This window comes from Rhodnius prolixus, unplaced genomic scaffold (assembly GCF_049639745.1).
Source record: "Rhodnius prolixus isolate KJV_2025 unplaced genomic scaffold, Rpr scaffold_3, whole genome shotgun sequence".
NCBI classification, from domain to species: Eukaryota; Metazoa; Arthropoda; class Insecta; order Hemiptera; family Reduviidae; genus Rhodnius; species Rhodnius prolixus.
The window spans coordinates 51,009,558-51,021,896 of NW_027411603.1; the positions used below are offsets into that span (position 1 = coordinate 51,009,558).

Here is a 12,339-nt window from a genome sequence, read left to right on the forward strand (position 1 = left end):
CTCACACTAGCCTAAAATCGTGTGAACGATTTTACTCACTCGCTAATATTTCTACGCAGAGCTCATGAGCACACTATTCACCCCCAACTTTCGTAACCCATAAAACTCTCCCTAAGTGCTCCTTCTAAATAGCTCTTCTTTTTTTTTATCTCTGACAGGAAGAGAGAGATAGAGATTGGTTACTTCTTCTTCCCTTGTACCGGCCACTATCATTAGCCAAGGCACTTAATGACGTTTTCCTTCTGCCACGCGCTGACCACTAGATTACCTTTCTCGACGTAAAACACTTCCTTTTTGTGTGTGTGTGTATGTGTGTAGGGAGAGAACGTCCTACAGTATCCATTAAAGGGCTTAATTATAGGGAAAACTGGGAAGATTAGAGTAGGATAATTAATATTTTTTCATCCACTCTCTTTAAAAAAAAATAAAAAAATCAACCTTAATAATTCTTGCTTTAAAAGTTTAAATTTTCCTTTTTTTCTATTTTCTGTTACTTTAAAAGGCTGTGGGTTTGCACAATTTCCGGAATGAATTTCGAAACAGCCTGAGCACAGCTCAACAGTTCATTATGCACCACCGCTTTGTCGTAAAATTATGTACAGTGAAAATAATAATTAATTACGATATGATACATGTAGTAAAAATTCCTGATTAACGTAATCAGGGCTAATTTAAACTAAATATACAACCATAAAATCAAATTCAGTAATGATGGCAGCGATAAACAGGCTATAACCTAAAGTCAGAGTAACCTCCACATCTAGTGCCTAGAAGTAGCTACTGAGAAAGGCACACATCCATATTGAAACTTATAATACAAAAAAAAAGTTCACAACCTTCTTCCGTTAAAAACAATGTTCAAAATACTTAAAGGGGGGAGTGGAAGGAATGCACAAACGAGTATGAGTCTCCTCATAAATACTACTAAAAGCTAAAATGAGCTCAAAATTACTTAATAACTTGGGCCTCTGAATTAAGATGAATAGCAAACAGTTTGCAGAGTTAATTGGTTCAAGTTCAAACAGGCAAAAAAAAAAAAAAAGAAATGACCTACAAACCTAGCAGTACAGCACGCACTAACCAACAGATGAAATGAGGATAGCTAAACTGAGGATAGTTTAATAATGTTTAACCTAGATAATGTTTGGGGGGCTGCTATCCATGGGGTTGTCCAAGCAGGAATCTTAATAGAAATTCCCTCAACTTATTTACACCACACTCGGCCCACTTTACAGACATACACACAAACTGCCTCAAAAAGGGGAAACTGCGCATTGTAACCCCAAGCAGAAAAATTTAATTTCCTTTTCCCAGATGCAAAGTTAAGAGTTTTTCACGATTTTTTTTTATTACAAGATCAATTAATCGGGACTTTTCTTTAAAGAGTCTTTTTCTATGACTCCTCCCCTCTCTTAACAGGAAGTATTGCGATCATTTAGATTATCAATATGAGCTTTTTATTACTGGTAATACTCGTTTGAAGGCTATCAACTTCACAAAAAAAAGTCATTCTGCACCACTACTGGATCATGAGTCGTTCGTGAATTCGGATCGTGAGTTGTTTGATCATGAGTCGTTCGTGAATTCGGATCGTGAGTTGTTTGATCATGAGTCGTTCGTGAATTCGGATCGTGAGTCGTTCGTGAATTCGGATTGTGAGTCGTTCGTGAATTCGAATCGTGAGTCGTTCGTGAATTCGGATCATGAGTCGTTCGTGAATTCGGATCGTGAGTTGTTTGATCATGAGTCGTTCGTGAATTCGGATCGTGATTTGTTCGATCATGAGTCGTTCGTGAATTCGGATCATGAGTCATTCGTGAATTGGATCAGTAAGACTCAAAAATAATCTTTAGTCTAGATTTGAATTTATTGTAGCTAAGATACGGCCACAGGGACTCTATATTCAGTTAACTTTACTAAAAAAATCAGCCTAAAGGAACAGCAGCTAGCCTTTGGGTCCAGTAGGAGGCGGAATATACTCGCCCAATTCTGGAGATACCCTACACCGCCATAGAGGTACCAAAAATTTTGGGTAGCAAGCCTAAAATCTAATCAAAACATATAACTCTAAAAAAACAATACCTGCTTCTGACTGACTCCAACAGCATTGTCTTAGAAAAGACGATTCTTAGAAAAAGTTCAACTTAAATTTTTCTGAGCTTTTTAAAAAATGAAAACAACCTTGGAAAATATACCAGCGAATTTTCATTATACTTTCAAATACTAACTACTGAAGATTATACATTTAGATAGAATAATTACACTCTTAGAATCTTTGTCTAATTAGTAGATTATGTTTCTAATTAGCGAAATTCATTATAAATTCTTGGATAAAGTTGTAGAATTACGTTAATTATATTACGTAACTAGAACTTCGCCCAGGTGAGGTGCAAAATACTTGCAGCGCATTATAAGTACTCATAAGCGTTAAAACTTGAATAATAAATAGTTATTTAATAACAAAAATGGACGCAGTCGTACCAGCTGTTCTTATAATCAGGTTATTACTGACATATGTTACCGCCCTGCAACATCGTAGTATTTACAACGTTAAATCTTTTTTTTAAGCTCGTATTTAAATGATGCAGTTTTTTTGCTTGTTATAATTAAGTTCTCTTTTTTTGGTTTCTCTTTTTACAGGAGTTTGCAACGCTGACAAAGGAACTGAACCAGGCGAGAGAGCACTTACTTGAGCGAGAAGAGGAAATACAGGAGCTGAAAGCTGAAAGAAATAATACAAGGGTACGTTATGTTAGATTAAGTAAGCATTTGAAGGAATTAGAACGGAAGAAATAAATTAAAAGGGTTCTAATTTAAAAAAAAATTAGTTTCAACACTTTGACTGCAAGGTTTACGATCCGGTCGTTCCATCATATCCAGAAAACGGAAACACGCAGAAATAATTTTGTATTTCTTTTAGGACCCACCAGGGGACGCGCGATAATGAGGTGCGTATCCATATATCTCGTTATTAGGAAGTGATAACCGTTTTTCCATCCATCTACGAGGGTCGTTTGAAAAGTCCGTGCAAAGTCAGAGAGATAGCACCACTGGCGCGTATCGAGGTTATGTTTAGTTAGTAGCATCTCTTGGAAGAACACACACCAAGTTTCAGCCAGATCGGTCTTATTTCTTTGTGTTTGGCATTGTTTGAATCGAGGAAGTCGAGTGATTTTCAAAAAATGGACGAAAAAGAATTTCGTGTGTTGATTAAACACTACTTTAAGAAAGGCAAAACGCCTGAGGAGACTAAAGAGAAGCTTGATAAACATTATGGTGACTCTGCACCTTCCGCTTAGAACAGTTTATAAGTGGTTTCAAAATTTTCGGAGTGGCCATATGGGCACAAGTGACGCTGAACGTTCTGGACGCCCTGTTGAGGTTACTACTCCAGAAATCATTGATAAAATCCATGATATGGTGATGGATGACAGAAGAGTGAAGGTGCGTGAGATTGCTAGTGCTGTGGGCATCTCGAATGAACGGGTACATAATATTTTGCATCAACATTTGGACATGACAAAGCTATCCGCAAGATGGGTGCCGCGATTGCTCACGCTTGACCAAAAACGAAATCGTGTGAAGTGTTGCAAGGACGGTTTGCAGCTGTTCCAGAAGAATCCGCAGGTCTTTAAGCGTCGTTTCGTCACTGTGGATGAAACATGGATACATCACTACACTCCTGAGACCAAAGAACAATCTAAACAATGGGTTACCAAGGGGGAATCGGCGCCAAAAAAGGCGAAGACTGTTCCTTCGGCCGGAAAGATTATGGCGACTGTCTTTTGGGATTCGCAAGGAATAATCCTCATCGACTATCTGGAAAAGGGTAAAACTATTACAGGTGCATATTATTCATCGTTATTGGACCGTTTGAAAACCGAGCTGCAAGAAAAACGCCCACGATTGGCCTACAAAAAAGTCCTTTTCCATCACGACAACGCACCAGCTCACACCTCAGCAGTTGTGGTCGCAAAATTAATGGAAATAGGGTTCCAACTCGTTTCACATCCCCCCCCTATTCTCCAGACTTGGCTCCCTCGGACTACTATTTGTTCCCCAATATGAAGAAATGGCTTGCGGGAAAAAGATTTTATTCAAACGAGGAGGTGATTCAAACGAATGGCTATTTTTCAGACTTGGACAAATCCTATTATTCGGAAGGGATCAACAAACTAGAGCAGCGTTGGACGAAGTGTATAAGCCTAAAAGGAGACTATGTTGAAAAATAAAAAAGGTTTACCCCAAAAAATTGAGTAGTTTTTATTTTTGCACGGACTTTTCAAACGACCCTCGTAGATCCTTTAGTTGAAGGAGAAACACAAAGTTTCCGAGTCTTTCCAAGTCCCGTCAGAGCTTGAAACAAATCTGGCGCCGCTCCACACTTGTGTTGATGACTTAACACCTCAAAATGTCCAAAAATAACCGACGTAGCAAAAAAAAATACTGTGACTGCGTCATGGACACGGCCGTGTGTTGTACGTGAATACGTTTACGTAACGGGTTATATTTTTTATATAAAATATTTTGTATTTAGGATGAAATCAAGGAAAAACGTCGTAGTGAAACGTGCACTAGCTGCTAGTCGTCTTCATAATAATCGACGATCGAACACAATCTATGCCTATACAGTCCGTTGTCGATGTAGAAGCGATTTCATCATCCACTTGCATAATTTCAACCGGCCCCAGCTGCAGATGTACTGGACACCGTCGTTGATCCATTCATTCTTTTACGTTCCTAGGCACAGCTTGGCTCGGTCATATGGTGTTTTATTATTACCATTCGATTGTTCTTGAAAAGCCCTTTCCAACCGTATACGATCTCTGTATTTGGTTTTGGCTTTTCCACGCTTATAGGCCGACATTATATATTTTTGATATTTTTTTATTCTAACACCTTATTATATTCACTGTCACTATTTTACACTAATGTTTTATATACAATCGATAGATTGTGACGACAGCTGACGATTAAAACTTAAACTAACATCGCAGCTTCTCCGAGTCAAAAGTTATACTAATTGCAAATCTCGATACGCAGCAAAATGATCACAAAATGGCGACGCTTCTCCCTCCACCGCGCGCGACAGTCCTCGCTTATTGTAATGAATGCTTTGATCCTTTAGCTATCCAGTGGTCTAATTTAATTTTGGATGTAGACGATAGATTCGAAACTATAATGCCAAACTGTATCCCCCGATTTTGTTACCATTAGGTTTTTTGGATTGCCTCCATCCATATGATAGCAAATTTAAAGACGTATTCACGTCAAAAAAAAAAAAAAAATCATTCAAATAAACACTTTTACCACTTTTTCAAGTTTAAGTGGCATTTTTGAAAAATAAATTAGCTAAATGGTACTTCCGGAATTTTTCTGGGTCCTTCTGGAATTTTCCACAAACTCGTGATGTTTAGCAAGACTTCATTTTTTTAAAGAAAAATCTCAAAACAATTATCTATTCACTTCCGTTTTGGATTTTCCGGTTTTGGAATTTTTATAATATTGTAAGTTCCTACACCTCGAGAATAAAATAGTTCGAGAAGGTCGTGTGAGTGTCCGTGTCATATTTTTTGTTCACTTTATCCGCATTATTTTACCCGGCAATTGTGTTTGCTCGGCGAAGAACAACATTGTTATTTTATGGAACAATTTATACATACAATAACATTATTTGCACACGCCATTTTTATACGAGCAAGATACCAGTTTCGTATTTATACAGCATCCCTAATGTATTTTCTCTCTCTCTCTATCTCTCTCCTGCAGAGTTGTATATCTCAGCTGATATAGCTGAACCATTATTTCATCCGCAGAACTCGTATCTCTGCAACTTTAATGATCACTAACACATGGAGAAAAAAAGTCAAACCCATAAAAAACACGCGAACACACATTAAAAAGTAATACCGCTTATCAACATTGTGTCGTCTGCCACAAAATTGGTGACAACGTCATCAATTATGTTTTTTTTTGCGTTACGTCATTATTTTCAGCGATCATGATGAACTTAGCACCTGCTCGCTATACTAAGTCTAAAAACTCACTTCCGCTCGGGTTCTCTGGCCGAAAAAACGTAACGCCCCCACGGGTATCAGTCAGCGTACATGCAAAGACATTAACTCACTCACACATACTGACACCAGGGATATCGCAAAACTTCCCCGTGTATTTGCCGTGCGTTTGGTAACCCAGCGGAAAATGGGGATCCTGTACGCTAAGCAGGACTCTTTCCTCCAACACTTGTCTTTGGCCCTTGCCTCTTCGACTGCCCTAATTCGATCAATTGGGTTCAGTATTTATGTTCGTAGCGGAAATGAGCGACTAAATATTTATATAAATAGAAACTTACATACTTTCACCCTTAACTGATGCAACATTTTAAATGTTAAATTAAATTTTGTTTTCCAGCTGCTTCTAGAACATCTGGAATGCCTTGTGTCGCGCCATGAGCGGTCGCTGAGAATGACTGTGGTAAAACGACAAGCGGCGTCACAGTCTGTCGTCAGTTCCGAAGTGGAAGTACTTAAGGCGTTAAAAAGTTTATTTGAACATCACAAAGCTTTAGATGAAAAGGTAAAGTCGAGATTAGTTGTTATCTATAATTACTCGTGTATTTCTTGAAGCTTACTAAAAAGATGGGAAATAAGAAAATTCATCTTCCAAAGACCTTGTATACGCTTTTACAAGAAAATCGTTTTATTTTTTTTATTAGACTTGTTGGGATTACTTTCAACGAACGTTTATGCTTGTTATTCCCAGGATTTACGGACTTAAGATCTAATCCTCCGAAGCAGAAGCCTCTAATTGGATAGTCTCCTTGTTTAGATCTTCAATCAGATAATCCTCCAAAGCAGAAGCCTCTAATTGGATGATCTCCTTGTTTAGATCTCCAATCATATAATCCTCCGAAGCAGAAGTCTCTAATTGGATGATCTCCTTGTTTAGATCTCCAATCACATAATTCTTTTGCATTGAAGTCCATCTTGTTTGTTTATTTATTCCTCAAATCTTTTCACTTTCTTCATCCTTTATACCCTATCTTTGGCTCAACCTTTTGCCTATTCTTCCTTAATTTTTATCCTCCTTCTCTGACTGTCTATCACCATCCCAAATAATCTTACTGACCCATCCTCTTCACATAATCCCAGGATATTTCTTTCCTCACGCAGCTTCAGAGACAATCCTAACTCTATTTTTCGATGCATCGAGCACTCTGCTGCCTTCCGGCCATAGTTCATGTCTAGTTTTAGAAGTCCCTCTTGTTCAAAATCTCTTCCATTCTAGCTTTTTTTTTTTTTTTGAAGGCTTCAAATCGTCTAGAGAAGCCCCTTCATACCAAGCTCTTGTCCAGATCCTCCCACAAGCTAGCATCTAAGATTGGCACATCAGCGCATTTTCCATTCTATTAAAGAAGTTTATAAAAATCATAGATTCCCCTGATAGAGGGGGTCTGATCCGACGACATCATGGACCAGGTAGCTCTACTCATTAATCAATGCATGGATGAAACTGGAAAAAACTATTCGACCATTACTGGCTTGCATCAAATATAAACCAAGCACTTTTACTATTTCTTCCCTTCATAAGAAGAAGCACTGCAATCGCGTAGATTTTGCTAGGAAATGAAAAGTGTACTCCAAAAAATTACTTGTGAATAATCAATATAAAGCTTGTTGGAGGAAGGAGAAATTGTAGGAGCTCTATTTTGCTATTAAACTTTATTTTTTTCCAACTTCTAGTTGGTTTATTAAATATTTCGAAGCAGGGATTGTAACGCAATGAGGGCGAGGCTGCATTTTAGGGATTTACTCAAGGGTATTATGACTTCCACTGAGTTGAAATCATTAAATATCTACTGCTATATCTGTGTGTGTAAACTACTTGGAATATCTTCTTTTATTATTTGAAAGGGAGCTAATCCCTGAGTTTGCAAGCAACTGGGGGAGTTTATTTGATCTTCTGGGTGAAGGGGTTTGGGATAATACTGGAGGGAGATCCCCTTCGGGTTTTGTTAAAGAAAAGGAGGGGGCAACTAATCTGTTATAAGTCTTGGTTTAGAACAGGAGTTTGCGTAGAGGTTATAACTGTGTGGAGTTCACGACTTGGAGAGAGACAAACAGACAGGATGTCTGGTACAGTAAGAGGTTAATAAACACATCCTTCTCATCGATGGAAAACACAACCTTTATCAGGTCGGCTGTGGTGCTGCAAATGTTGTTTGGGTTTGTTGGGTACATACTGGTTGGGTACACCCCCCCTCTAAAACCCAAGTATCTAATGAAATGTTATGTAAACTGTTGCTCCGCTCGGTAATGTTGTTCCTACAATGAAGACATCTTGTATTTGATTGCTTCCTCTGCAGTTGTTTACAAAATCTGCCCAGTTTTCAATCATCTCCCGTTGGTGTTCCACAATTGGGAGTGTGCTAACTCAAGCCTAAGGCTTCAAAGCATTGTGTAGAACGTTGGCAAATATTTTATCTCTTCCTCCCTCGTCTCCGTCTGCACAATGATATTTCTAATGATTTTATACATTATTAACGAACTTAATGGACTTATTTGCATGAGGATAAAAAAATTGATAGACTGGGGTTTACAAGGACTTTCTTCATCCTCAGTATCTGAAGCGACAGTAGTATCAAGACGGAGTACCAAGATTGAGATGTGTGCTACTTTTTCTCGTCTTCAAGGGACCTCAAAAGTATTGAGATGAAAACCAAATTTCAAAATTTTGGGCACGATCGCAATACTACCCTTAAACCTGAAAATAATGCCAAAGAGGAAAAAATTTAAACGTGGCGATTAGACTTCCTCTTTCGGTAGTACTTCTTGTAGAGAATCTGCAAGTGACAAGGCACAAGGTTATCATATAAGTAGTTCTCTAGTGTTACCTTCCATTTGCTCCCTTCCAGCGACCACCCCTTTTGTGTCTAACAATACAATGGCAACACTAACTAAGTCAACCATATATACCAGTTGAATTACCCATCTTGTTCATTGTGCGTGCGTGTCGCTAAGGTGTACGAAGTTGGAACCAGCAGACTCCCCTCTTTGTGCGCCTCATGATGATGACGTCACCTTCTCAGCACACAGTATATATATCTGTCCGTAAGTGACAATATAACTTCTGCCACTGCCTTCTTGCTTCTTCCTTCCCTATCCTGGATTAATCTTGAAGTCACCTTTTGTAATTCTGTCAACGTCTGTATTCTCTCCTTTCCCTCCTGCATGCTGCTGCAGACGTCTCTGTGCCGGAACTTGTCTGTACTTCACATTGATTCAATATTTTCTTTAGTAAAACGTGGAACATTTTCATTTCCTGTAGCCTCTTTATCAAGTCCAGGACGAGTCTACAAAAATCCTCAAGACAGCTTCCAATGATTAACTTGCCATGTATCTAAAGTTCGGACAATACCGAACGACCCTGGTTTTTTCCAAACAGATCTAGTTCCATAACAAAGAATACCTACTAATCGGATCCCTAGGAATCTAAAGCTGTATGTTCTGTTGTTGAGGATGGGAATTGTTAAGTGGCAGCAATCTAAGATTCACTTCCTCCACTCGATACACCCACACCTCCTGAAGTCCATTATAGAACAACCTCAGAATCACGTCCTGTAAGTATCTATAAAGAAGTCTAACTGAGCAAGAAGTGAATACATGGCCCAAAGTAACCTTCTTTGTCCAAAAACTTGACGTAAGAAGTCGCCAACAAATGTAAGGAGAATGGTTCATTTTTATTGTATAATTACCCTGCTGAATCAGGAGTCATCCTGCGGCCATTAGAAAGTAGTTCTTTAAAATCTGCAATATTTTTTCCGCCAACTGTAACCTGGGCTTTTATTAGATATTTTAAACTGATTAAAAGAAACTTCTTGGACTAAGAACTGGCACTAAGAGCTGGCATTGAAAGTAAAGATTTTGTTTTGTTAATGTTGATTGAGATGAAGTGTTTTCCACGTCTGTTCTCCAAATTAGACTTAGCCTTGTGTTAGGGTTGCCCTGGGAAAATTATTCTTGTCACATTCTGCACTTCTTATTCCTGTCTCAGCTTCACTTCATTAGGAGACATCCCCTTGGCGAACAACCCAGCTTGGCTCATACATTCTAAACACTCCCACCTACAAATAGTTCCAGGAGTTCTTTATTTTCCGTCTGTTGCCGTAGTAAGAAGAAATCTAGGTATTGCTTTGGCAAAATAATTTTTGTGTTGTAATTTTGATTAATATATTGTTGAAAATGCTAAGATATGAGAAAATTGCGAATCAAGGAAAGGTTTAGGGTCCTACATGCCACAAAGAAGAGCCCCGGAAGTAAGAATTGTAGTAAGAAACAGTCCTGTGAGTGTCCACACCAGATGATCTCTTTTGTTCAATAAAAAGTTAAGAGTAATCGCCTATTTCTCAAGGCGAGCCTTACTTCTAACTACTAACTGTAAACAGAATACGGAAGCTTATACTTTATTAGAAATAATCGTCCACCAAATAAAGGTACCTATATGCTGGACTCGAAAGGTTATCTCTCACTTACTAGTCTGCCTTCATAACCACTACACATTAAAACTAAATAAAATTTCTTATTTTGTTTGAAAACAGGTTCGTGAAAGACTGCGAGTAGCTTTAGAACGTAATTCAACCTTGGAAGAAGAGTTAGCTAACACCAAAGAAGAGGTACATATTCTGATAATTTCATTTTGTGTTTATTAAATTTAATTATTTTAGTATTAAGCTCTCGTATGACTGTACGACAAGTGCAATGCTGTTGATTACTTGATAGATTTGGACCTCCTTAGCTGCGTGGGAGGGAATGGATTTCTTAGCCGGTTAATGAAATGCTTTTTTTGCCATCGTTTCATACCTGGTTGGAAACTATTTCTTGGCTGAGAATTGATTGTTTTCTTTAAAAAAGCGTACAAACTACAATTTGAGAGTATTTACTCCTAACTTAACATCCGCTTAAACCCACCTTAATCGGTCTATTTCCTAATCGGCGAAGCTTCAGTCAGTTTTTTTTTTTATGATTCCCTCTATAAGTGTTCCAGCAGGATTCAAACCAATTACCATCTGTTGAAAAATCAGGTTTGGTTCGCAGTACTGGATATTAGCACTGATTTTATCCTCATAAGGGGTTGGTTAAAAGCCCAAAACCATGAATGCAAAAAAACAGGCTTGCTACGACCTTTGAATCTATGTGGGTAAATACCCTGCTCAAAAACTTCCTTCAAGATCCACCCTAGAAAACTTGTAACAAAAGTTAAGAAAACCACATTTCTTAGTGATGCTTTTTTTTTTTTTGTATTGAACATTACAATACTGTCTAAAATTACTCCTTCATGGAGAGACAATGAGCATACAACAGCTTACCATTCAATTCTTTGATTTAACTCGTATGAGCATCATAACAAAGTAGCACTCTTGAAAACAAAATCTTTTCACTTTCATCCTTTTTAAAAATATTTGGCCAACTATTAACTATATTATTTGAAACAGTACAAATTTTCACTTACTTTTTTGTACGTCCAGAATTAGGAGTGAAACTCTGCATTATTTGATTTGTTATTACGGAATTTCTGCGTCAAAAAATTATAAAATAACTTTATTTTCATTGCTAATACTGTCACTGGAAAGAAAAATAACATTCAATAAATTAGATAAAGATTTACAAAAATCTTTTTTAAACTTACTACATAGGTACATATAAGTATATTTTAGTCAATTTTGCACTGAAAGAAATGTTTATAATTGTTTGTTATAATTGTATAAGGTTTTGTTACGCCTGTAGTATAACCTCTCCTGTTTATAATCGTTTTAACGTATAACTAGTGTGCGCGAGCCGTATTTAGAATTAAATTATACCTCTGTGATAGACAAACTGACGTGTTTAATCTGATGTAATAATTGAATGATGTTAAACAAAGAAATACATTGAAGCGTTTAACACATTTTTTTTTAAGGTTGTAGCACTTGAATCTCTCTTTGCATAGTTGTTGAATATTTACAGTGTTATTATTAAAAAAAGTGATTTATTTTTGTAGCTGCAACAGTACAAATTAGGCAATGTACCTTCTGGCGGAGAGACTGAAAACAAACCTAAAGAGAATGGAACGCAAGAAGCTAATGAAAATAATAAAGTGGCTCAACAGGTATTTTTAGCAAGCTTGTATTTTGTTTAACCCTTATATGAATAATGACCAGGGTCTAGTTCTAGTTTAAGCGGACTCTGTGTAATGTATATTTTAATAGCTCCGAATCACAAAGACTCACTATCCTCTGTCTATGCTACAATTGAGGAGGTTACTACTAACAAGCTAGATCATATCAGTTATTATCTCGATAGA

At 37.5% G+C, this 12,339-nt stretch overlaps 1 protein-coding gene across 21 annotated transcripts in view; it reads left to right on the top strand.

Moving 5' to 3' along the window:
- Liprin-alpha (PTPRF interacting protein alpha) overlaps positions 1-12,339 on the top strand; it is a 213,017-nt gene that overhangs the window by 153,319 nt on the left and 47,359 nt on the right. For all 21 annotated transcript variants that reach the window (XM_074124205.1, XM_074124193.1, XM_074124188.1 and 18 more), the window contains exons 2-5: positions 2,641-2,742; positions 6,412-6,576; positions 10,598-10,672; positions 12,037-12,144. In XM_074124205.1, coding sequence (XP_073980306.1) covers positions 6,466-6,576; positions 10,598-10,672; positions 12,037-12,144 — 294 coding nt within the window. In that variant the 5' untranslated portion in view covers positions 2,641-2,742; positions 6,412-6,465. The remainder of the gene's footprint in view (positions 1-2,640; positions 2,743-6,411; positions 6,577-10,597; positions 10,673-12,036; positions 12,145-12,339) is intronic.